The sequence below is a fragment of the Balaenoptera musculus genome, chromosome 19, assembly GCF_009873245.2.
Source record: "Balaenoptera musculus isolate JJ_BM4_2016_0621 chromosome 19, mBalMus1.pri.v3, whole genome shotgun sequence".
Classification (NCBI taxonomy): Eukaryota; Metazoa; Chordata; class Mammalia; order Artiodactyla; family Balaenopteridae; genus Balaenoptera; species Balaenoptera musculus.
In genome coordinates this window covers 2,227,582-2,253,117 of record NC_045803.1, presented here as the reverse complement: position 1 = coordinate 2,253,117, position 25,536 = coordinate 2,227,582, and the positions used below count along the sequence as shown (strand labels likewise).

At 48.5% G+C, this 25,536-nt stretch overlaps 2 protein-coding genes across 3 annotated transcripts in view; both read right to left on the bottom strand.

Annotated features, from left to right (window-relative positions):
- ZNF470 (zinc finger protein 470) overlaps positions 1 to 10,755 on the bottom strand; it is a 68,596-nt gene extending 57,841 nt beyond the window's left edge. The window contains exons 1-5 of one of the 2 annotated variants that reach the window (XM_036832212.1): positions 10,238 to 10,755; positions 9,694 to 9,785; positions 2,867 to 2,993; positions 2,661 to 2,756; positions 656 to 819 (exon numbers count right to left, since the gene is read on the bottom strand). In XM_036832212.1, the coding sequence (XP_036688107.1) occupies positions 656 to 819; positions 2,661 to 2,756; positions 2,867 to 2,993; positions 9,694 to 9,785; positions 10,238 to 10,445 (687 nt within the window). In that variant the 5' untranslated portion in view covers positions 10,446 to 10,755. The remainder of the gene's footprint in view (positions 1 to 655; positions 820 to 2,660; positions 2,757 to 2,866; positions 2,994 to 9,693; positions 9,786 to 10,237) is intronic. The other variant, XM_036832211.1, reaches the window with a different exon arrangement.
- A 6,108-nt stretch (positions 10,756 to 16,863) lies between these two features.
- Positions 16,864 to 22,368, bottom strand: ZNF835 (zinc finger protein 835). Its single transcript, XM_036832266.1, is given in 4 exon segments — positions 16,864 to 17,468; positions 17,471 to 18,992; positions 20,952 to 21,043; positions 22,000 to 22,368. Coding segments are annotated over 2 exon segments (1,566 nt in total). The 5' UTR covers positions 18,959 to 18,992; positions 20,952 to 21,043; positions 22,000 to 22,368; the 3' UTR covers positions 16,864 to 17,390.
- Between the last annotated feature and the right edge of the window lie 3,168 nt (positions 22,369 to 25,536).

Below are 25,536 nucleotides of genomic sequence, written 5' to 3'. Positions count from 1 at the left end.
ATCCACATGCTGTGAGAGGCACTCTGTACCAAGAATTCTCACTAGGTTCTGAGTGATCCCGGTCACATGCTGACTGAGTTAGTTATGTCGTATATATTTAGGGGGAAAGAAAAGAAAAATAGGGGAAACTGTTTGTGCCATGGAGAATCTATAATTTCTTGGAGGAGAATGGAGGTACAGAGGGTATGGATTTTCTCAAGTTCACTGGAGGCTTCCTGACATTCAACACACGTTGTTCAATTAAGTCTGCAGAGGGTTTTTCTCTCGTATGAAATCTCTGATGAAAAGGAAGGGTTGAGATCCTATTCAAAGTTTTCTCACATCCATTACAAGTCGAACATTTCTGATTTAAACAGACTTGTTTACGACTTGCTGTGACCCAGTGTCCCCCCTCGTGTGTATCAAGACTGCAGGTACTCTCTCTTCTGGGGGGACACTGTCGGTAAGCAGCCCTGGATTCCAATGGAAACTTCTCCCACACTTCCTGCAGACAAGATCGCTTTCCTAAGGAAGGGTTTCTTTGTGAAGGACACAAGGAAGCTCCTGGGAGTCATCAGCGTTACCTCTGTAAGTGCCTTACTAGGAATCTCGCCAAGTCTACCTCGTGCAACTTATCTGTAAGCATGTCTCCCCCTCCATTTACACCCTGACTCACCAGATGCCTCTCCAACACAGCACTGTAACCCCAGTCTTCCCCTAGAACGGAGCACTCCAGACTGCAGGTTGTGGGCCTCTCCATTAGCACCGCCTGGGATGACTTTTCTTCACAGAAGTTCTTCTTTGAAGATAACTCCTTGGTCTCTGGCAGAGCCCGTGAGTCTAAAAGATATTTTTAAGAAGGTAAATATCTCTTCGATTACATACTAGTATGAAGAAATCTTCCAAAATGTAATCAGACAGGAAAAAATCCTCAAAAAAAGTATACTGTTTCGAAAGCTGTTTTATATGACCAATTGGCATTCCATTCACAAATTTGCGTAGCTTTAATCCTAAAGGACACAATGTGAGTTTTCACACCTAAATGTTGACCAAGTAGTGCATGTTATAGTTTTAGCAGGAGACTGGAGAAAGAGATCGAAGTGCAGGAGGTGAGAGAGCTCATAGAGATTTAAATCTAAGATAAAATGTGGCCAAAATAGACAAAGAGGGGGCAGAGCCTATTGAAGGAAACGCTATATGATCCTTATCTCAGTGCTATTATGGAAGTCTCACTTTGACTCTTTCTCCATTTTATTTAGCAAAAATTTCTTCTCTAGCTCTTTTTTTTTTTTTGATTACAATGCTAACTAACCAATGTTCAGATCCTGGCCTTAAAAGTACAAGTCTTCAAAATCAACTACAGTCTCAGCAAGAGAGGAAGGGTCAACAGAAGGGGAAAAAACAGTTCTGTCTCAGAAAACTAGCTCAGAGAATGTGATTTAGTACCATGATAAATGGCAAACTTTCCCCCAGAAGGCCATTCCAGTTCTCCTGGGTCATACGATGACCCATGTGAGTTGTCACAGTTTGTAAACTGTCCTGTTGACACAAACTTTTCTGCCGAAGTACGGTTTGAACAAAGAGGTCTTACAAGATTCTCAATTCTTTAGAAACGGTAGTCATTTCCTATTACAGGAACCTCCAAAAGAAATCTGTAATTCTGATTCTTTGTCTTACTTGGTTAACTTGCTATTCCAGAAACAGTGTTGTGGTTGAAATCTCTGTACGCCCAAGTGGTATAAATATGATGATATCTGCATCACAACATCTGCAAGAACATTCCATCAAATCAGAATCAGCGTCCTTTCCTTCTGAGAGCCAATCGTCCACCTGTGTGCAGCCTGTTTGCACGGGGGAAGTCCGCCTGGACCCCAGGCAGATCACGGCCCAAAACAAATCCTCTCCTGAACTACCAATCTCTTTCTTCTTGTTCTCACCTTTCTGCTCAAGGCTCTACTCTTGTGCCTTGTTTCCCTGGCTTGAAACCGGGAATGACTTTTTTCTTCCTCTTAGGTACCTATTTACACTAATCATATGTAGGACAGCACTTTCTACTGCACTTATGTGTACAGAAATGTCTTATCGTCCCTATGGGATGGTTCGTTTTCTAATGGCTTAGGCTCATCTTCCCAGCCACCACCTGGTGGGCTCACTGAAAGCTGATGCACAGTAACAATCAGTTAAAAGAAGTCTATAAATGAAAGTCATTTCATCAAAGAGAAATAAGATAGTAAAAACTACATCAGAATCAGCCGAAGATTTTTAAAGAAAGTGACGACTGTGTAAGTGTGAAAGGCAAAAGGGTAAGACGGGTGCTGGGAAAACATGAGATCCAGAGGAGAGGACAAGAGTTACAAGAGTTGTAACACGACTTCCCTGGTGGTCCAGGGGTTAGGACCCTGCCTTCCACTGCAGGGGGGCGCGGGTTCGATCCCTGGTTGGGGAACTAAGATCCCAGAGGCTGCGTGGCGTGGCCACAGAAACAAACAAACAAAAAAGTTACACTTGGTCGGGGGGAAGCAGAGGTGGAGAGAAGAGATGGAGAGAAGGAGAATTTGCAAAGCCCAGGCCTTGATTTTCCCTCCAGGCCAGAGGCTCAAGTCCGCTGATGATCCCAGGTGTCTGAGGGCGCGGAGCTGCGACCGCCACGGCCTCACCCCACCTGGGTCTCCCACGCTCACCTGGACACCCACCTCTTGTCAACGTTCTCTTCGCCGCCCAGGGCTCCTTCCTCTGTTCCAATGAGGAGATCATTTTGGGCTTAGAAACACAAAGTCCTAAATATGTAAGAAGAAACGGGACGTGGTCATGCTGTGGGTCTGTCCTTGGCTTGAAGGAAGAGGACGGCGCAGGGCGTGGTGATGAGGAGGGAGGGAGGGGCCTTTACCCAGCGAGACCAGGCTCCTGTAGTTTTCCAGCATCACACTCCGGTACAGACTCCTCTGAGCAGAGTCCAGCCACGCCCACTCTTCCGGGGAGAACTCTACAGCCACATCCCCAAATGTCACCAAGCTCTGCAACGACAAAACCACATTCTTGCTGGACCAGTGCTCAGGCCCTGTCCCCCAAATGCACACGTCGAAGCCCTAACCCCCCGTACCCAGAAGGTGAATGTTTTTGGAGACGGGGCCTTCAAAGAGGTGACTAAAAGTTCAATGAAGTCACACGGTTGGGCCCTGATCCGATCTGACTGGTATTCCTGTAAGAGGAGGAAGAAATCAGGGATGGGTGAGCGCAGAAGGAGGACCATGTGACAACAGAGCGAGAGGGCGACTGTCTGCAAGTCAACGAGAGAGGCCTCAGGGGAAACCAACTCCACTCACCCCTTGGTCTTAAACTTCTGTCCTCCAGAACGGTATACTGTTTGTTGTTTTAGCTGCCCAGCCTGTGGTGTTCTCCTTATGGCAGTCCTTGCAAGTTAATATAGGGGTCTAAGGGTTACCCCCTCTTCATTTTAGGTAGGAGATTATATGTAAGGGAAAATACCCAGTGATGTGGAAATCTAGTTAATTACTGGACAGCGGGCCTCATTACATCGTAAACTTCAGAGAAAAGAGAAAAATAGAGAGCCTCTACCCTTGGAGAACTGGCAATTTTGTGCCGGTGACAGGAGGTACACACAAGAGAAATATGTGACATCAATTAGAAACAATAAATAACGGAGGCTAAACTGTTCCACGCACAATAGGTACCAGAGCATTTTTTACCACGAGGATAGTCAAGTGCCCTGGCTCAGCACAAGAATGGGGAAATAGGAGACACTGCTTTGGGAAGGATCCCCAGTGTTCGCATCACTTCCTGCAAGTAATGATAAATCCTTCTTTCTCCCAGGGAAAAAAACCCAAAAAGAATGGGGAAGTAAACCTGGAGGTGAACATCACATGACTAAACCCCAAAGTGTGTTCTAAGGATTTCTATTTGCTTTTAGTGTTCACTACATGTTGAATGTTCACTTAAAACAAACTAACCGAATTCTTTTTTTCTGAAATGAAGATGAGTGTATAATTAGAATGAAAACTATGATAAGGCTTTTCATTAATAAGATGCCTTTGAGAATCAAGGTGTATTGTACACCACAGGGAATACAGCCAACATTTTACAATAGTTATAAGTGGAGTATAACCTTTAAAAACTGTGAATCACTATGTTGTCAACTACACCACAATTACAAAAAGAGAATCAAGGTGCCATCTCAGAGAAGCGGGCAAATGTCGAGGAGGCATTGCAAGCCCGCTTACGACTGGGTCTGCTGCTCATGCACTGCTGGTGGAATTTTATGTAGCATATTTTTATGATTTCAGTGTACAATGCTGATACAACCTAATGTATTTTGAACATTTATTCAATTCAAACTCTGACCCCCAGAATCTGAGGCTAACAGAAGGTATATTTAAATATCTGGCAGCCTTGGGATTTTCAAAGCATAGACTCAAATCAGGAAGCAAAAAAGTCCAACTACCCCGAAGGCTGAATTCAGGACTCCATCCACTCACTGGCTCTGAAACCTCGGCTAGTTACTTAACCCCTCTATGTCTCAGTTGCCCATGTTTAAAAGGGAAACATCAACAAAACCAACCTCACAGACCGTGACGTGGGTTAAAAAGGATGGCACAAGGACGGCGCTCAGAACGTGAGGTGCCTTGTAAACGCCAAATGAACGTTCGCCGTACCGACGCTGACCCACGGCTCAACCTTTCCATTTAAATTCTACCAGCAACAAAAGCCCCTTGGAGATTTGGTATCTGTTGAATAATACATAATACTATCACACGTTCTTTAACTTGCACCAACTTTGAAGATTTTTAACTGAACTGTGTAAAGGGTTCTGTGAGTGGTATTTTGCTTTGTGTGGAGAGGGTGAAGTCCCGACGCAGGGCTCTCCTAAGCGGGAGACGCCAAGGCCCCATAAAACACGGAAAACACCTGGTAATACTTGCGGGAAGCAGCCGGGAACTGCTTAGTCAGCCTTGAGCGAAGACTCAAATGCAGGCCGGCTCGCAGCAGCAAGTCCTCAAGTGAGCGCGCCCGGCCTCGAAGGCAGAGGAACGGATCTGCTGGCTGAGTGACTGGCAGGGGCGCTTACCTCGCTAGGCAGGCTCGGCTCTTGTTCCCCAGGCTGTTCACCCTGATCTGTTATTGACCTGCATTTTGCACCAGCGGTTCCTTAAATGCCTTCAAGTTTTGAAAATTGCGCAAGACTCAGCAGTGGAAATCTTCAGGTATATGAAAACCCAAACATTTCGAAGCATATGCTAAGTGACATAAGCCGGAGAGAAGGACAAACACTGCACGATCCATCTCACCTATATGTGGAACCTAAAATAGTCCCAACTCTTAGAAATAGAGAGTAGAATGGTGGCTTCCAGGGGCCAGTGGAGGGGGAAATGGGGAGGTCATGATCAAAGAGTACAAAGTTTCAGTAATGCAGGATGAGTAAGTTCTGGAGTTCTAATGTACAGCACGGTGCCTATAGCTAAAAAAACTGCACTGTATTCTTTTCTTTTTTGGCCACACCCCACAGCTTGTGGGATCTTACTTCCCCAACCAGGGATTGAACCCAGGCCCTCAGCAGTGAAAGCGCGGAGTCCTAACCACTGGACCGGCAGGGAATTCCCTGCACTGCATTCTTAAAGTCGGACAAGAAGGTAGGTCTTATGCTAAGCGCTTTCACTGCCAAAAAAGTAAGAATACTAAAGAGGGAAGGGAGGAAACTTTGGGGACTGATAGATAAGTCTATGGTCTTGATGGGAGTGCTGGTTTCATGAGTATATATTTATCCTCAAACTCAGCGAGTTGTACATATTAAAAATGTGCAGCTTTCTATGTGTCAATCTTGCCTCAACAAAGTGGTTTAAAAACAAACAAAACATTTCAACGCAGATTTTTTTTTTTTTTGGCAAACATTCTCAATTGCATTCAAAGACATAGGTGCTGAGACAGAGGCTACTTTTCTGACCCAATTCTAAAAGATGGGTTTTGGGGACTTCCCTGGTGATCCAGTGGGTAAGACTCCATGCTCCCAACGCAGGGGCCCGGGTTCAATTCCACATGCATGCCACAACTAAGAGTTCGCATGCCGCAACAAAGATCCCACGTGCGACAACTGAGACCTGGCACAGCATGAATGAATGAATGAATGAATGAATGATGGGTTTTTGCAGATTCCAATCTTACAATTCTAACTGCCTGCTCCTTGGCTAGGAAGTCTTGCACTTATTTTTTTCAGATATTTAAATAGCTTTCAAATATTCCTTACTAAATGAAACAAAATATATACAGTACATGTAGTATATAAATTGTATACAAATTACACTATCTTTTAAAATATCTTCACAGGATCTTTACAGTAACTTTATAAGTCTGTTGGAGTCAGAGAAAATGTTGCCTATATTTCTAGCATTTGTTACTACTTTGTTATTGGTAAAACTGGAATTTGGGGGCCCTTAAAGAGAAGAATACAAGTTCAAATATTTTCTTATACTTGGCAACTGGGTTTTTTTGGGTTTGATTTTTCTTCTTAATAAGAAACATCCCCTTCCCCATCTCTCCAATCCCATGTTCCAGAGGGACCCCAAAGTAACAGTATGTGCATATCCTTTTAAGACATTTTCCCAGTTTATACAGATTGCTCCTTATATACAGAATCAATGACTTTTGTTAGCTCTTTGTCTGAATGTTTGTGTCCCCCTAAACTTCCTATGTTGACATCCTAATGCCCTGTGCGATGGTATTTGGAGGTGGGGGCCTCTGGGAGGCCCACCCTCATGAATGGGATTAGTGTCCTTACAGATGAGGCCCCAGAGACCTCCCCAGCCCCTTCCACCATGTGAGGACACAGCGAGAATGTGCAGGTCCTGGTCTTATTCCTGTTGCCATCATACAGGCGTGTAGACTTTCAAGTGGGTTTCACAGGGTCATACTACACCACAGAGGAAACATACAGGTACAGAATCTGTACTGATAATATGAAATTGATCTGGTGCTTTAACTCTCAATCATAATAAAGACGAGATAAACTTTAAAAACAAATAAAAACCAAAAAGCAACCTTATCCTTACAGAAAAATACTTTGTGTTAACATTTTACAGGAAAAAACGAGTAAAAAGTATTTTACAGGAGGGACTTCTCTGGTGGTCCAGCAGTTAGGACTCCATGCTCCCAAAGCAGGGGGCCTGGGTTCGATCCCTGGTTGGGGAACTAGATCCCACGTGCCGCAACTAAAGATCACACACACTGCAACTAAGACCCGGTGCAGTCAAACAAATGAATAAAAATTAAAACAAACAAACTACAGTTCAAAAAAAAAAAAAGTATTTTACAGGAAAAAAAATGCATCAAAGGGGTTTTTTTTGGTTCAATTCAATTCAGTTAATTTTTAAAATACACAAATGAAAAGTCTGTAATAATTTTTTTTGAGGGGGGTAAAGTTTACTTTTTTTTAAAGTAAAAAAGTAAAATCTAGAATTCTAGCTTTTGAGGCCCTACTGCTGTTCCATCCACATATAATTTTTAAAGTATTTTGTTTTCATGTAAGTTTGGTAAACTTTAATCCACAAGGAAAGAAAAACTTCTGGGAATATACTCATAGAAAGTAATCAGAGATAATGCACATTTTCAGGTATAAAAAGTATCATTGTAATGCTATATGAAATAGTGAAACATTGGCTCCAAGAGAACTGTAAGACTACATTCACACATTCATCCACCCCATATTTTCCGTATCAGGCGTTGGGGCAAAAGTATCCAAAATCCCTGCCTGTGTCAAATGTACTTTGTGGTACAAGAGAATCAGACAAGAGAAAACCAGATAAACTAAGTATATAGTATGTTGAAAAGTGCTAAGAGTCTTAAAAAGTAAAGCAAGGAAGAGGGGTGTGAGGAATTTGGGTGGGAGGCTCTGAAATTTTAGACACAGTGATCAGGAAAACGAGAAGGCAACTTCTGAGAAAGCAGAGTGAGTGATGGGGGAGTGTGGTAGCACGTGTCAGAGGTCCGGGGGCCGGGTCACCCGGGGCCCTGTCAGTCACATTAAGGATCTGGCCTTCACTTGGGAAAGCCGTCGGGGCGTCTGAGCAGAGAGTGACAGAAGAGACTCCTCTGGCTGCTGCCCTGGGAAGCGACCACGGGGAGCATGAGTAGAAGGGGCCAACGGTAAGATAACGAGGACCGAGGCGGTGGCGGCAGTGGTGATAACCGTCAGATTCTGGGCACAACATGAAAACAGTGCTGACAGGATTTGCAAATGGACCAAACGTGGGAGGTGAGGGCAAGAGAGGAGACAAGAATGACAGCAGAGCTTTTGGCCTGAGTAACTCAGAGCATGAAACTGCCACAGAGACAGAGACAACTGTCGGGGGGAACCCCAGGAACCTGGGTCTGGACGTGTTAGGTTTGCGTTACCTATTCAACATTCACGCGGAGGAGTCCAGTTGGACACAGAGGCCTGGAGCTCAGAGGAGAGCTTTGGGCTGGAAAGGCGGATTGGGAGAAGCCAGTGTTTGGCTGGTCTGTGCAGACAACAACGGGCTGACCTCCCCAAGGGAAGTGCTGCAGACAGACAAGAGGAGAGAGCCAAGTACAGAGCCCAGAGGCACAGTGACAGCTGTAGGTCAGGAGGATGAGGAGGAACCAGCAGTGAAAGCTGAGAAGTCAGGAAGGTGGGCGGGCCAGGGCGAGCTCTTTCAGGGGGTGGCAGTTACCTGTTTTTGTAAGTAAAATTTTATTGGAACGCAACCCCACCCAATCACATATTGTCTGTGGCTGCTTTAGCTCTAGAAGGCAGAGGGAAGTAGCTGCAGCAGAGACCTCACAGCCTGCAAAGCCTAAAATATTTACTACCTGGCCCTTTACAGTGAAAGCCTGTCAACCTCTGAACTATTTCAAACGCCAACGGTCGTCAAGTGCCAAAGATAATCAAGGAAGACGAAGAACTGAGCACTGCCTTTGGTAATGCGGATGGAGATCACTGGTAATCTATGCAGTCTGGGCAACTGGAACCCAGCTCATACGTTTATGAGCTGGCGATCACATATTTAGGAGACACAGCTGACAGAAACAAAAAATTTATTAGCATTCTAAGAAGCAACGCAATCAAGTGAGGAAAAGACAGCCTTCCATATTGCACCAGGGCTGCCCTTTCCTCTTCTGTCTGCCAAACCTCTCCTCTCCCTTCAAAACATGGGGCTCAGAGATCACCTCCTTACTCTTCCCCGACAGGCAGCTACGAGCCAAGAGTTCCTCCCGCCTGCTCTCACAGTACCTGGTCCTAAAACTCACACTCAGAACCTTGTATGCTTCCATGACTTTCCACCCACAGGCTGTAAGCTCCTTGGGAGCAGGGCCTGGGGCTTAGCCATCTGTCTCTCCAGGGGCTGGCACAAAGAGAATACCAAACACACCAGGTACAACACAAGGGGCTGTCCTGTTTGCGCTAAAGAGTACCTTTCTGCTCCGTCAGGGTTCCTCTGAGAAAAGCTGCACAAGGAGGGGCTGAATCGTTTCTTCAGTGAAGAACGAACTCTGAGTGGGATGAAGAGGAAGCAGGGAGGGAGGCCCTGGGCTGTCCCTGTCGCCCCTCACTCACCAGAGTGTGAGGAAATGGGAACCAGCTCCCCTGACAGGTCTCTTAGATTGAAAACTTTTAAAAGAAAATAAACATTAAGTCCTGAAAAGCAAGCTTGTATTTCAGAGAGGAGAGAGGAAATGCCAACTCACCTGGGAGGTGGCTTGCCGTTCAATTCCTGTCCCTGCCGCCTCCTGCTTGTGTCTCCTCACCTGCACGAAGGCCGTGTCCCTGGAAGGCAGAGCTGGGGGAAGAGAAAGAAGTAGCTACAGGCAAGATCTACACCACGCTCCCTTCCTGCTGAGTCTTAAACGACAGCTGTAAATCAGAAACGGATTCAACAAGTGGAGCGTCAATACTCGAGCATGTGTAGGATGGGACCAGTTTTGAAGGGTCACCTGGGATGTGGTCGCTACTCTACTAGAGTCTGTCACGGATAGGGAGGGGGCGTTTCTTCCCTCTGGGAGTCCTGAAACAGGGAGGTGTCCGGTTACAGTGATCCTGTACCGCGGACTGATGCTCTCGCGTTGAATTTCCAAGCCTTTGGATGCCCCTGTCCAACAGCCCCGGAGCCCAGGGACGCCATTCACCAGCACTTGGGCCCCGAGAGGCCTCCTGTCCCAGACCCCACCCTCCCCTCACCCTGAGAGGATGAATTCGTCCCCGTCCACCCGCCGGGCCACCTGTCACACTCACCTCTGTTCTCAGGCCCCGTGGTCGCCGCTCCCCGCTGGCCCCTGGATGTGAGGCCACTCCTTGCGCGCGGGCTTCCCCGGACAGGGCAAGGGAAAGCGACCGGGGTCCCCGCGCTCCGGCCGCGGCCCGCTCCGGGCTTTGTGCGGGGGACGCCTTGCCGCGGCGGCGATCCCAGGCCGCGGGCCCGCGCGCTCGCCGCCCCCCGCATGTCACCACCGTGCGCGCACACGCCCCCGGGGTCGCGCAAACACACCCAGCCCGCCCGGGCACGCCGGGCACCCAGCGGGCCCCGCCCGGCCGGTCGCCGAGCCCGCCACCCTGCCTGGCCAGCTGGAACCCAGGTGGCGGGCCGCCGCCGGAAGTGGGCGTGTCCGTCAGCCGCGGCGCCCTCTGGGAAACGGAGTCCCGGCCGGCGTCCCGGCGGCGCCAAGAGGAGCGCGGGCGGGGAGGAGAGGGCCCGTTTGGGCCTACACAGCGTCCGTCGACTCGGCCCCAAGTCAGCGGCTCCTGGCCCTTCCGGACCGCGGCTGCCCAGGTGGTTGTCCACACAGGAACCGAGTCTGGCCGGAAGTACAGGCCGCGCCGCTAGACAGAACAGCGCCCCAAGGGCTTCTGGGAGTCGCTCCCGGCTTGGAGCGCGCAGGAGCAGTTGCAAGCCGGGGCGGGGCTTATGGCGAGGGGCGGGACCGCGGGGGATGTTGATGATGTCTCTGGGCGGGGCAGGTAGTGTGGTCCTTGGAGTTCGTTTCTCCCGGGTGTCAGCCAACAGAACTGGGGGATGTGCGGTGGGGGAAGGGCAGGGTTCAGAATGTGATTGTGATGGGGTATGTGTGAGCACAGCGTGCCTTCGTGTGTCCGGTCTGCATCCCACCTTTCACCTCAGGTGGGTCCCCTCTGCTGATACAGGGGCCTCCCCCACCTCCCACACCCATCCTCCAAATGCCAGGCTTCAGGGACCAGCAGGAATGAGCAGTCTTCCCCCAAACTTTCCCCTGGGCTGGCTCCGTTTTGTCATTAGCCTCTCATCTCCTGGGAGAGAGCTGCCCAGCCCCACAAGTGCCACCAACCCCTTGTCAATGAAAATAATCAATAAATATATAATAAAAATAGGAAAGAGTTTTATTTGAGCCAACTGAGGACTACAGTCCAGAAGACAGCCTCCCAGATTATTCAGAGAAATTTCTCCAGAGAAGCATGGTTTTCAGCACAGTATTATATACAGTCAGAACAAAGAACATTAAATAAGTCAGAGGTACATTTCTTCAAGGTTTCAAAACCAAAACCAAACCAAACAAAAACAGACCAGCACATATACAGCGAGTATACAGAGTCAGTATGGCCTTGGCACCTGGGAAGGGAGTCTTATTGAGGGAGGACCAGCACTGGCATCCCAGGAACGGAGGCATTTAACCTTTCTTTTTAACACAGACATTCTTTACTTCTGGTCAGTGTGCCCTTTTCTTTAATAATTAAAGCAGATGTACAATGCATGTTTGACAGGCCACAAACAAGCTATTTTAGTTAGCATAACATTCAAATTAACTCATGTAAAATGCAGAATGACTTCCCCATACCTTTTAAAATCCCCTCCATAACGTTCATCATTATCTGAGTTAGCTGATGCTTTTATTCATTTACATGTTTAGGGCTGGTCTTATCAGAGTCGTTCAGAGCTTTTTTTTTTTTTTTTTTTTAATTTATTTTATTGAAGTATACTTGATTTACAATGTTGTGTTAGATTCCAGATTTTAGTAGGAAGGCTTTCAGCTTTTCATCATTGAGATTATCTTGCCTGTGGGTTTGTCATAAACAGCTTTTATTACGTTGAGATATGTTCCCTCTATACCCACTTTCAAAAGAGTTTTTATCATGACTGGATGTTGAATTTTATCAAATACCTTTTCTGCATCTATCGAGATGATCATGTGGTTTTTTTCTTTTCTTTTGTTGATGTGGTGTATCACATTGATTGGTGTATGTTGAACCATCCTTGTGAACCTGGGATGAATCCAACTTGGTTGTGGTGTACAATCTTTTTTATGTGTTGTTGGATTTGGTTTGCTAATATTTTGTTGAGAATTTTCCCATCTACATTCATCAAAGATATTGGACTGTAATTTTCTTTTTTGGTGGTGTCTTTGTCTGGTTTTGGTATCAGGGTGATCGTGGCTTCATAGAATGTCTTTGGGAGTGTTCCCTCCTCTTCAATCTTTTGGAAGAATTTGAGAAGGATTGGTATATAAGTTCTTCTTTGTATGTTTGGTAGAATTCACCTGTGAAGCCATCTGGTCCTGAACTTTTGTTTGTAGGAAGTCTTTTTTTTTTTTTAATTACAGATTCTATTTTATTTCTAGTGATTGGTCTGTTCAAATTATCTATTTCTTTTTGATTCAGTTTTGGTGCACTGTATGTTTCTAAAAACTTGTCCATTTCTTCTAGGTTGTCCAATTTGTTGGCATATAATTGTTCATAGTATTCTCATTTTTTAAATTGCATTTCTGTGTTATCAGTTGCTATTTCTCCTCTTTCATTTCTTGTTTTGTTTATTTGGGTCCTCTCTCTTTTCTTCTTGGTGAGCCGGGCCAAAGGTTTGTCAATTTTGTTTACCCTTTCAAAGAATCAGCTCTTTGTTTTATTGATTTTTTTTCTATTGCTTTTAAAAATCTCTATTTTATTTCCTCTCTGATCTTTATTATTTCATTCCTTCTGCTGACTTTAGATTTTGTTTATTCTTCTTTTTCTAATTCTGTTAGGTGGTAGGTTAGGTTGTTTGAAATTTTTCTCACTTCTTGAAGAAGGCCTGTATCGCTATGAACTTCCCTCTAAGAACTGCTTTTGCCGCTTCCCATAGATTTTGTATGATTGTGTTTTCATTGTCATTTGTCTCAAGGTATTTATTAATTTCCTCTTTGATCTCCTCCTTGACCCATTGGTTTTTTAGTAGCATGTTGTTTATTCTCCATGTAATTGTTTTTTTTCTCATTTTTTTTTCCTGTGGTTGATTTCTAGTTTCATGCTCTTGTGGTCAGAAAAGATGCTTGAAATAATTTCTATACTCTTAAATTTGTTGAGGCTTGTTTTATGCCCTAGTATGTAATCAATCATAGAGAATTTTCCATGTGCACTTGAAAAGAATGTGTAATCTGGTTTTTTGTTTTTGGGGATGTAATGTCCTGAAAATATGAATTAAGTCTAACTGTTCTATTGTATCATTTAGGATCTCTGTTGCCTTACTGATTTTCTGTCTGGAAGATCTGTCCATTGATGTGAGTGGGGTGTTGTAGTCCGACTGATTTCCCCCTTTATGTCTGTTAGTATTTATTTTATGCATTTGGGTGCTCCTATATTGGTGCATATATGTTGACGAGTGTGATATCCTCTTCTTTTATCATTATATAGTGTCCTTCTTTATCTTTCCTCTGTTTATAGCCTCTGTTTCGTTTGATATGAGTATTGTGACCCCTGCTTTCTTGTCATTTCCATTTGCATGAAATATCTTTTTCCATCCCCTCACTTTCAATCTATGTGTGTCCTTTGCCCCAAAGTGGGTCTCTTGTAGGCAGTATATTGTAGGCTTTTTTTTTTTAATCCAACCTGCCACTCCATGTATTTTGATTGGAGCATTTAGTCCATTGCCATTTAAGGTAATTATTGATACATATGTACTTATTGCCATTTTAAACCTTGTTTTCCCACTGATTTTGTATTTCTTCTTGTTCCTTTATTTTTGTTTTCCCTTTTGTGGTTTGATGATTTTCTTTTGTATTATGCTTGTGTTCTCTTCTTTTTGGTTTTTGTGAATCTATTGTATGTTTTTTGATTTGTGGTCACCCTGTTTGTCAAGTATGTTAACCCCTTCCTTTATCTACTTGCTTGGAATGGTAGTCATATAAGCTGAAACACATTCTGAAAAAAAACCCCACTACATTTTCTTACTCTCCTACCCGGCATTTTATGATTTTGATGTCCTCTTTTACATCTTCATGTTTATCCTTCTGCCATTCATTGTGGTTATCAGCGCTTTCACAGAAAATTTTGCAGAAGTTTTTTTTTGATTTTTAAAAAATCTGTGCACTGGCTTATTTAAGTGATTTACTTTCCAGTTGTGATTTTCTCTTTCCTATAGAGTCTTACTGCTTTTCTATTTAGAGAAGGCCTTTCAATATTTCCTTTGGGCTAAGTTTAGTATTGCTGTATTCTTTTACATTTTGCTTGTCTGAGAATTTCTTTATCTCTTCTTCTATTCTATTCTTCTTCTAAATAATCTTGCTGGGTAGAGTATCCTAGGTTGCAGATTTTTCCCTTTCAGAACTTTGAATGTATCTTGCCAACCCCTTCTAACCTGCAACATTTCTGTAGAGAAATTACCTGATAGCCTTATGGGGGTTCCCTTGTAATTAACTTTGTTTTTCTGTTGCTGCCTTTAGAATCCCCTCTTTAACTTTTGCCATTTTAATTATAATATGTCTTGGTGTAGGTCTGTTTGGGTTCATCTTGTTTGGGACCCTCTGTGCTTCCTGTACCTGGATATCTGTTTCCTTCTTTAGGTTTGGGAAAATTTCAGCCATAATTTCTTCAAATACATTTTCAATCCCCTTTTCTCTTTCTTCTCCTTCCAGTATCCCTATTTTACATATATTGGCATGCTTTATATTATCCCATAGGTCTCATATAGCTTTCTTCTTTTTTTTCTTCATTTGGCTTTCTGTCTGCTGTTCTGATTGGGAGATTTGCATTATTCTATCTTCCAGATCACTTATTCTTTTACATATTCAATCTGCTATTTATTGTCTTTAGCTCAGCTTTCATCTCACCAAATGAGTTTTAAAATTTTTCTTGGTTCCTTTTATAGCTTCTAGTTTCTTTTTACAGTAATCTGCATTTCTATCAATAGCTCTTCTTAATTCCTTCAGTATTTTCATTATCTCCTTTTTTAAATTCAGTGTCTATTAGACTGAGGAGGTCTGTTTCATTGTTTGTTCTTTCAGGGGAATTCTCTTGATCTTTTATTTGGGAGTGATGCCTCTGCTTCTTCATTTTACTTATATTTCTCTTACCCTATGGGTTTAGGAGAAACAGTTATCTACTGTGGTCTTAGAGGGCTTTTTTTATGTTGGCTAAACACGCTGTGTGTCTTGTGGGATCTCAGTTCTCTGACCAGGGACTGAACCTGGGCCATGGCAATGAAAGCACTGAATCCTAACCACTAGACCACCAGGGAACTCCCGAGGGCTATTTTTATATGGAATGTCCCTGTGTAGCCTGCGTGGTTTTAACACTTTTGGTGCGAGGGCTGCTTTTAGTATGGATTCCTACTGCGTCTTTCCTCAGTGTGTGCTGGCCATTATCCGCTTGATAGGGGGTGTGACTGATGTTGCGGTGACCAGAGCCTGCCCTGGATAGTGAGTGGGGCCTCCTCTTTGCTCTGTGGTTTTCACTGCCCTGTTGGGGTAAGGGCATGCTCCCTAGTTGTTGGAGTAGAGGCCCCCAGACCCATTTCTAAGCTGTGGTGTGAGGTGGGTGGGATGGGAGAGGAGTCAGTGAGTATTCCTCAATTGGAGCTGCCCATCAGGCAGCGCGCTGTGGTGTCATTTGTCACCTGTCATGTGGGCTCACAAAGTACACTGTTGTTGGCACTGCCCTCGGCCCTACCTCCACTGTGGGAAGGCAAGATATCAGCCCAGATGTCCCTCAGGTGCTGTGTTCACAAAACTACAGGCACAGATTTGTAGCCACTGATCCACTAAAGTCAGCTATCAGGACTGCAGTGGAAGCAGCCCAGACTCCAGGCCAGCCACACAGCTGCTAAGGCCAGACTATCCCAACTGTGGAAATACCTGCAGTCCACTTGGCTGTCCTGCAGGCACTGAGTTTACAAAGGCGGTGGCAGTAACGTAAATCCAAGGAGTGGACAGCCGCTGGGGATCAGCTCTGATTTCAGTCCCGCCTCCACTCTGTGGCCAATCGCTGGTGCTTACGTGCTCCCACACTCCCAGAGGTCCGAGAAAGAGGCTGGTATGGCAGGCCCTCCCCTTCCCAACATCGAATGAACCTGGTCCAGACCTCCAGAACCACCCTGCATGGGAAACACTAAACGGACATTCTGGGTGATTTGTTACTTAGCAAGAGCTAACAGACACAACCATGAAAGTCAGGACTTTGAGTTGGGGGAAAACATCTGTAAAGGGGAGGTGTTTCCTCATACTGAAAAGAAGACTGGGGTCCACTCTAAAATTTACCCTCCACAGGTCTGTCACGGGAGAGGTGCTTCCTTCTAAAACAACTTTCCCTGCCCTGGAGTTCTCTGCTCATTTTTCTCTAATTTGGAAGCACTGTTTCAGTCCTAGGGATCCACATTTATTCTTTTATAAATTTATTTATTTATTTACCTATGGCTGCGTGGGGTCTTCATTGCTGCGTGCGGGCTTTCTCTAGTTGTGGCGAGCAGGGGCTACTCTTCGTTGTGGTGCACGGGCTTCTCGTTGGGGTGGCTTCTCTTGTTGCGGAGCACAGGCTCTAGGTGCACAGGCTTCAGTAGTTGTGGCACGCGGGCTCTAGAGCACAGGCTTAGTAGCTGTGGTGCATGGGCTTAGTTGCTCTGCGGCATGTGGGGTCTTCCTGGACCAGGGCTTGAACCCATGTCCCCTACATTGGCAGGCGGATTCTTAACCACTGCACCACCAGGGAAGTCCCCACATTTATTCTTAAGACCCTGCTCCCTGTTACCATGCCAACTGCACCAAAGGAACTGAACCTTTTATTTATTTAAATGTGTGGACCAAATGTCTACTCAGTCATAAAATGAACAATCAAAAGGCCAGCCAGAGACCCACAGATATATCTTCGGGTCTACTTCCATGGGTCACAATTATAATTTTGAACCAGGGAGGTGGTGGAGGTGAGTCTGGTAGATGCGAGGTCCAGTCCTGACCCTGTGACATCCTCCCTGTGTGATCTCGGGCACCCCACGGAGCCTCCCAGAGCCTTGGTTTCCTCATCGGCAACATGGGGATGGTACGGTATCTACCCACTAGTGCTGAGAGCCCGAGCATGAGGTATAAAAGGCTCAGCGGGGTGTCTGCCTATAGGAGGCCCTGGCAGCCCTCAGCCCTCATTCTTGGGCTGGTCCACCACGGTTTCTGCAGGACCGCCGTCAACAGGCTCCTTCTCCCGGTCGGAGCTCAGGTGTTGAGTCAGGTGCAGCAGCTGGGCAAAGGTGTCCCCCACCTTCTCGTCGGCGTGCATCCTCTGGTGTCGAATGAGGGCGGAGGAGAAGCCGAAGGCCTTGCCGCAGCCACTGCACTCGTACGGCTTCTCCCCGGTGTGCACGATGTGGTGCTGGATCAGGTAGGAGCGGTTGCTGAAGGCCTTGCCGCACTCGGGGCATGCGTAGGGCCGCTCGCCGGTGTGCGTGCGCCAGTGCAGCGTCAGCGACGAGCCCTGGCTGAAGGCGCGGCCACAGTCCCCGCACCGGTAGGGCTTCTCTCCGGTGTGGACCTTCTGGTGCTCGATTAGGGAGGACACGTGGCTGAAGGCGGTGCCGCACTCCAGGCACTTGTAGGGCCGCGCCCCCGTGTGCACGAGGTGGTGCTGCACCAGGTGCGAGCGATTGCTGAAGGCGCGGCCACAGTCCCGGCAGGTGTAGGGCCGCTCGCCAGTGTGCACGCGCCGGTGCTGGCTCAGGTGCGACACCTGCGTGAAGGCCTTGCCGCACTGCGTGCACGCGTACGGCTTCTCGCCCGTGTGGATGCGCCGGTGCTCGGCCAGTGAGGCGCTCTGGCTGAAGGGCGCGCCACACTCGGGGCACGTGTAGGGCTTCTCGCCTGTGTGCACGCGACGGTGTTGCGCCAGGTGTGTGATCTGCGTGAAGGCCTTGGCGCACTGGCCACAGGTGTAGGGCCGCTCGGCAGTGTGCGTGCGCTGGTGGCGGATGAGTGCCGAGGAGAAGCGGAAGGCCTTGTTGCACTGTGCACACACGAACGGCTTCTCACCCGTGTGGATGCGCTGGTGCTCCAGCAGGGAGGAGCGGTTGCGAAAGGCCTTGGTGCACTGGCCACATGTGAAGGGCCGCTCACCCGTGTGCACACGCTGGTGCTGCGCCAGGTGCGTGGGGCGCACGAAAGCCTTGCCGCAGTCCGCACAGCTGTGTGGCCGCTGGCCCGTGTGCGTGCGCCGGTGCGCCGCCAGGTAGGAGCCCTGGCTGAAGGCCTTGCCGCACTCGCCGCACGCGTAGGGCCGCTCGCCCGTGTGCATCCGCCGGTGCAGCATCAGGTGCACGCTCTGGCTGAAGGCCTTGCCGCAGTCGGGGCAGGAGAACGGCTTCTCCCCCGTGTGGGTTCTTTGGTGCAGGGTGAAGGCCGAGCAGTAGCTGAAGGCCTTTCCGCAGTCCTGACACTTCCACGGCTTTCTGGTGCCACCACCTCGTTCCTCCTCCTCCTCCACGCTGGCGTCTGTGGTCTTCTGGTTCTGGCTCTTTCTTGGTGCGCCGCGCCTCTGGGGCCTGCGGTCAGCCTGGGTAGTTAGGGGACTCGACCTGGTCCTGGGGATTCTGGTGCATTCATCATGCTCGGGGATGCAGTCCTCAGTGGGGTCTTCCTTGTGGACCTCCTGCTTCAAACAACTTTCCTGGTTCTTCCGGCCATCCCTGAAATGACCTTCGTGTTTCGGGGTTTCTCCCAACTCAGAGTCTTGCTGGACGGCAACCGTCAAGAGTCCTTCCATCCCGGCTTTGCGAGCTGCTGCCTTGATTTCACATCTTCGTTACCGGATGAGAAAGAAAGAGAGGGAGGGAGGGAAAGAGGGAAGGAGGGAAGGGAGGGAAGGAAGAGGAGGAAAGAAGGAAAGAAAGAAAAAAAGAAAGAAAGACAACAAAAAGCCAAACAGGTTTGTCCCCTGTCCCGGGCTGGAAGAGGATCAGAGCAGCGTCTGTCTACCGACAGTCTGGGTCAGATCATGCTTTGTTGCGGGACCATCCTGTGCATTGCAGGATGTTGAGCAGTGTCCCTGGCCTCTGCTCACCAGATGCCCCCAGGTGTGACAACCAAAAATGTTTCTAAACCCTGCTGTTATGGGTTCAGTTGCGTCCATGCAAAAGATGTACTGAAGTCCTAATCCCTGGTGCCTGTGACCATGTGCACGTGTGGAGAGCAGTCAGTGACCTGCTTTGGGTCCAGCCCCCTGGGGTGGGTGGGCCAAGTGGGGGCCATCCTAGGGGTGATGAGTTTCTCCTGGTATCACCAGCAGCACACCCCTCCCTGAAAGACCCTGCTCACGTGGGTCCAGAAGGCCCTGTGTCTGTCTCCCACCGGCAGCAACCAGCTTCCAGCTTGCTCCCTGCTGTGTGCAAAGTCACACTCACAGGCTGAGCCTGAGCCTCTCTCAGCTCTGAGCTCCCCTCATCCCCCTGGTACTCCCCACCCCAACCCCAGCAGAGACGAGCTGGAGGTGGCGACGCGCAGGTATGTGTGGCGCACGGAACACGCACAGCAGGTACAGGAAGCCAGTGAAAGTTTTCACGGGCGGGCGGGCCGCACGTCCGGACCAGGAGGAGACATTTCATCTTAACTAGCACACAGAGTGCGACAGACGTCAACACAGAGATCCTGATTTCCACTCTGAAATCAACACCGCTCCACCCTGGCCCAAGGCCCAGCAGCATCAGCATTGCCGAGGACAAGCGCAGAGCTCAGGCCCCCCCCCAGGCCTGGTAACTTGGAATCTGCCGTCTGATAAGAGCCCCGGGTGGTTTGTGAGCACAGGAACATCTAAGAGGCGCTGGTCCCGGCCACTCTGAAGCCAACTCGGGTGTATTATTATAGTGGCCAAAATAACCAGCACCCGTTGAACACAGACTTATATGCCCAGCACCCTTTAAGCTCTTTTATTCTTCAGTGAGGCTCCCAGAAGTGGCAATACCAGGCAGGACCCACACCTGGGCTGCCCAGCTCCAGAGCTTTTCCTCTTCCTCTCTCTCCCAATTAAAATCACTAATGGCAGGACGTCCCTGGTGGTCCAGTGGTTAAGACACCAAGATCCCAATGCAGGGGGCCCGGGTTCGATCCCTGGTTGGGGAACTAAGATCCCACATGCCGCAACTAAAGATCCCGCACGTCGCAACTAAGACCCTGTGCAGCCAAATAAATACTTTTTAAAAAATCACTAATGGCTCCGTCAATGCCACACTCCTCTCCATGGCCTGCACAGCATCTCCCTGACCTCAGCCTCTACAACACCCTCTACCTGCTCTGGGCTTGCCCTGCTCCAGCCAGAGGCGTCCTCCCTGTTGCACAAACACTCCAGGCATGCTCCTGCCACAGGGCCTTTGCACTGGCCGTTCCATCTGCCTGGAAGGCTTGTCCCCCAGTGCAGGGATCAATGAGCCGAGACTTGGAGGAAGTTACGGAACGAGCATTCCGGGCCATGAGCCCAGCAAGTGCAAAGGTCCTAAGGCAGGACCATGATGGAGGTGATGGAGGAACAGTTAAGTGGCTGGGCAGGGTTGGGGGGCGCTGGAGAAGAGTGACTTAGGCGGAGAGCAGGGGAGATTAGATATGGTAAGGCGAGGGCCAGATCACGCAGGGTCTTTGCGCAGAGGTGAGAACTTTGCCGGTGGGAGCCAAATGGGGCCAGTCTCAGTTCTGGTGCCACCCCCACAGGCAGCCCTCAGGCTTGAGTGGGGCCTGACTGGATCCCCAGAGCAGGCAGTGGTACCCACCTCGTAGGTTTGGGAGCATCGGGTCCTGTCCATGTCACTCAGGCTGTGGCCCCTGCCGTGGCCACACATGCCTCAGTGGGTCCAGTCGGCATCTGTGAGAGAAAGAAACAAGGACCCCTGAAGGAAGATGCTGGGGCAGGCGCAGGTGGGTGGGTGGAGCAAGAACGCAGGGTGTTTCCTCTGTGTGCACGTGGGGAAGGTAAGTGGATTCAGGGCGGGGTACACCTGGGCCAGTCAGGTACACAAGCAAGCAACCAAAAGGGAGACAGAGACATGCTCAGAATCAGACACACGTGTCACATCACACACAGACACACACACGGAATTGCATGCAACCACACGTGGGGGGGGCAGTTATACCACCCCTTGCCTTGGCCCTCAGATGCCCTTACACAGTCACCCATATGCTGTGGCACAGTCCTTCCCATACACAAGGAGGCAGGCAGTCTTGCACACCCACACAACTCCAAGCGCGTCTGCGGTCACGCCTGCCCATGCACACGTGGGTACACACACAACAAAGTCACACATGCCGCCCTGCTCAACGGGCAGGCCTGGCCTGGGACACCACGCACAGTGGCACCCCTAGTCACACGCAGAGTCATGCGGTGGGCAGAGCTCCGTACGTGTCCAGAGCCGCAGGTTTGCAGGGTCTCCCCCACGCGCAGATGCACACACACACGCGCAGAACCCCCACCCTTGCAGTGTCTCTCATCAACATCCTGTGCACAGCCCTCCACTCAGGCACACCCTGACCATCCAGCTCCATGCTGGCAGGCACACCCACCCAGCCACCCTACGCAGTTGCACAGCCAGGAATTGTGGAATTATACACCTCACACCCACCTAGGAGAACAAGTTCCACACATGCCCAAACTCACAGATAGGCAGAGGTCCCGAAATGCTCAAATTCACGGGCACAGGCCGCTAGGGTCAGGCACGTGCAAACATATGGTGACACTTGGGGACGGACTCACATGAAGTCTCATGCACAGATGGGACAGGCGGGCCTACACGCACAGTGACACACACAGCTACACGCCCGCACCGGCACAAAGTTCTGGAGCGGCACGCAGGGCAGGCCTCACACGCACAGGAACACGCCGCTGGAGTCGGGATCGTACCGGCACACACAGACACTCAGGGAACAAGCGTACACGCACTCGAGCATGCGCACCGCGGCGCCCTCGCCTCTGGGACCAGCTCTGAAGGCCTTGGGCGGCTCCCGCCGAGTCTGGCGGGTTTGGGTCAGTTTCTCCACGGTCTCTGGCCCTATACGGCCCACGCGGAGCCCCGGTGACCCCCTCGTCCCGCGGTGGCACGGACATGCGGGCCACACAGGTCAAGGTAGCAGCCGCCACAAACGGGCCCAAGCTCCAGGCCGGCCCGGACTGCGCGTGCGCACTGGGAGAGTTGAGGCTCGCTCGGGTCCCTCAAGAACTACAACTCCCGGAAGGCGCCGCGCTGCGCCTGCACAGCGACTGGGGCCCGCAGCGCCGGTGTCACGGAAACTACAACTCCCAGAAGGCCGTGCGTCGGCACACAGTGGGACAACGAATCTCAGCGGCTCCGGGAGACCGAGGAGGGCAGGGCGGCTGGGGGCGGGGCTTGGGCGTGTCTACCCGAGCTCCGCTCACCATGACCTCAGCGCCCTGGTGGGCGGGGTCAGTAATTTGGGGGCGGGACTCTTCTTCCTCAAGGAGGGGGCGGAGTCCACAAGTGAGGGTAAAAAAGACCCTTAGGATCAGAGAGGCTAAGTGAGTCACCCCAGGCCACACAGCACAGAAAGGGCTTGAGCTGGAGTTTGCAACCCACAGTTCACCCTTAAGCCATGGAAGTCATTTGTCTCAGAGATGTGTTGTAATTCTAGACCAGAGCAAAAAAGGTGACAAATCCATTGACGTGGGCAAATGATTATAGTACAGAACTCGACATAAGAGTCACTACTGGCCTGATGTTTTTGTAAAGTGCTTCTGCATAGAGTTAGGCTTCCTAAATTATTCCCTTCATAGGATTAGCCTTCATAAATCATTCCTTCGGCCATTAGAGAAATGGGCTCAAGCTCATTTTTAGACAGTTGGGAAAGCAGAGAAACGTGTGAATGAATATACAATGGGAAGAGGTATGTATGTCACCAGAATCAACATGCTACAGATTGTGAGATACCATATTATTTTATGTACTCCCAAGGCTGCCCGTTAAACCATGACACCTGCTTTTTATTGTTTTTTTTTTCTTTTTTCCCGCCCCTCACCCAGCTATTGTTTTTAATTGAGGTATAGTTGATGTACAATATTATATGAGTTTCAGGTGTACAGCATAGTGATTCAAATTTTTAAAGGTTATACTCCATTTATAGTTATTATAAAATACTGGTTATATTCCCTATGTTGTAAAATATGTCTTTGTAGCTTATTTATTTTATACATAGTAACTTGTATCTCTTAATCCTATACCCCTATTTTACCCCTCCCCCTTTCCCTCACTCCACTGGACACATGCTTTCTTTACCTTTCAAGTTTTTGTTTTATGTGTAGATGTCCAGAGGCATTGTGGGTTTCCCCTCATCCTTCTGGAAGCTTCTGGCCTTGCATGGTAAGAACACGCCCATTGCCCCTCCAAGCCTGGGACTCATGGAGCAGAGCCTCCCAGCCAATCCACAGACCTGTAAGCATGAGAAGAAAGGATTGTTGTTTTAAGCCACCAAGGTTTTTAATTTTTTTTCTGGTTTAGTTTTACATTTGAATATTTAAAAAACATCAGGGAACTTCCCTGGTGGCGCAGTGGTTAAGAATCCGCCTGCCAATGCAGTGGACACAGGTTCAAGCCCTGGTCTGGGAAGATCCCACATGCCATGGAGCAACTAAGCCCATGCGTCACAACTACTGAGCCTGTGCTCTAGAGCCCGTGAGCCACAACTACTGAGCCCACGTGCCATAACTACTGAAGCCCACACGCCTAGAGTCCAGGCTGTGCAACAAGAGAAGCCACCGCAATGAAGCCCACGCACTGCAATGAAGAGCAGTCCCCACTCACCACAACTAGAGAAAGCCCGCGCACAGCAACGAAGACCCAGTGCAGCCAAAACTTAATTAATTAATTAATTAATTAATTAAAATAAATAAAAATAAAAAACACCTCTTACACTTTCCTCATAAACCATGTAGGGAGCTCAGAAGGCTGAAGGTTTGTTTTTTGTTTTTTTTTTACTAAAAAGCTTTTTTTTTTTTCCCCCTGTTAAAAAAAAGGCAGGGATTACTCAAATACAGGAAAGGACCTTTCTATTCAAGTATATGATATGGAAGTATTATGAAGAAAAACATTTTATTATGCTCATTTCATTATTCTGTGGTTATTAGGAAAAAACGTTCTGTTAGTAGCAGTTCAAGCAGGGCACAGAGGGAGGGCTCCATCTCTGCCCCACAGTGGGACTTTATCGGGGTGGCGTGACGAGCTGGGGATGGCTGGGATGGCTCAGTTGGTCCATACATCTGGGGCCTGGCTCTTCTCCATGCAGTGGGTGTTGGGACCGGCCAGACACCTCCATGTGGCTCGCTTGGGCCTCCTCACAGCACAGTGGACCCAGAGTAGTAGAACTTCTCATACAGTGGTTCCAGGCTTCAATAGGAGTAAGCCAGGAGCAAGCCACTGAGTGGAGGGGCGATTTGTTACATAGCAGTTTATTGGCAATAAACTGACTGAGACAGAGGCAGGGTCCAGAGATGAGGCTGAAGTGTAGGCCGGGTAATTCAGGTTCTTGTGGGCCATGCTAAGAACACTTCCTGAATATGCGAGGCAATCACTGCTGCACTTTTTATCTTTTAAAGCTGGAAGAGGGAATTTCCGGTGGTCCAGTGGTTAGGACTCAGCGCTTTCACTGCTGGGGCCCCGGGGTTTGATCCTTGGTGGTGGGACTAAGATCCCGCATGCCATGCAGCGCGGCAAAAAAAAAAAAAAGAAAGCTGGAATAGCCTGCATTTATGATACTACGTGTGCCTGCCTGGTGTGAGTACTGAACACTGTTTCCTTAACCCTTTTGGGAAGTTCTTTCCCTGGCCTTGGACCATGGTTCTGCTAAGTGCTCAAGGGGGACCCTCTGCAGATCTCTGGGTTCTCTGGGCGGCCCTATTCGCTTCAGTACCCTTTCCTAGGAACCCAGGCCATGTTGGTTTTCCTGGATTCTCAGCTCCATCTCTTCAACTCAGGGGGTCCCCAGGGCTCTGCCTGGATTCCTCCCCCTGCACCGTGACCTAGAAATGCTCTTAAGATAGTAAGCCAGGGAAATTGTAGGGCTCCCTTCATTCATTTCCCATGTCCCACTGTCCTTCGTAGCCTGATGTGCACTGTCTTAAAAAGCACTATGTTCTATGTTTTGCCCCTTTTATGGTTGTTTCATAAGGGAGGGAAAATCTGGTCCCTGTTACTCCAACTTGGCCAGAAGCAGAAGTCCATGGTGATTTTTAACTAAAATTAGCCTCATTTTGGAGAGACAACAACACCAAGTATGATTTTGCCAAAGAAAAGCAGAAATAGTTCAATTTATACCAAGAAAAAATATTTTTTCTTGAATGAAAAATAGTGGTGA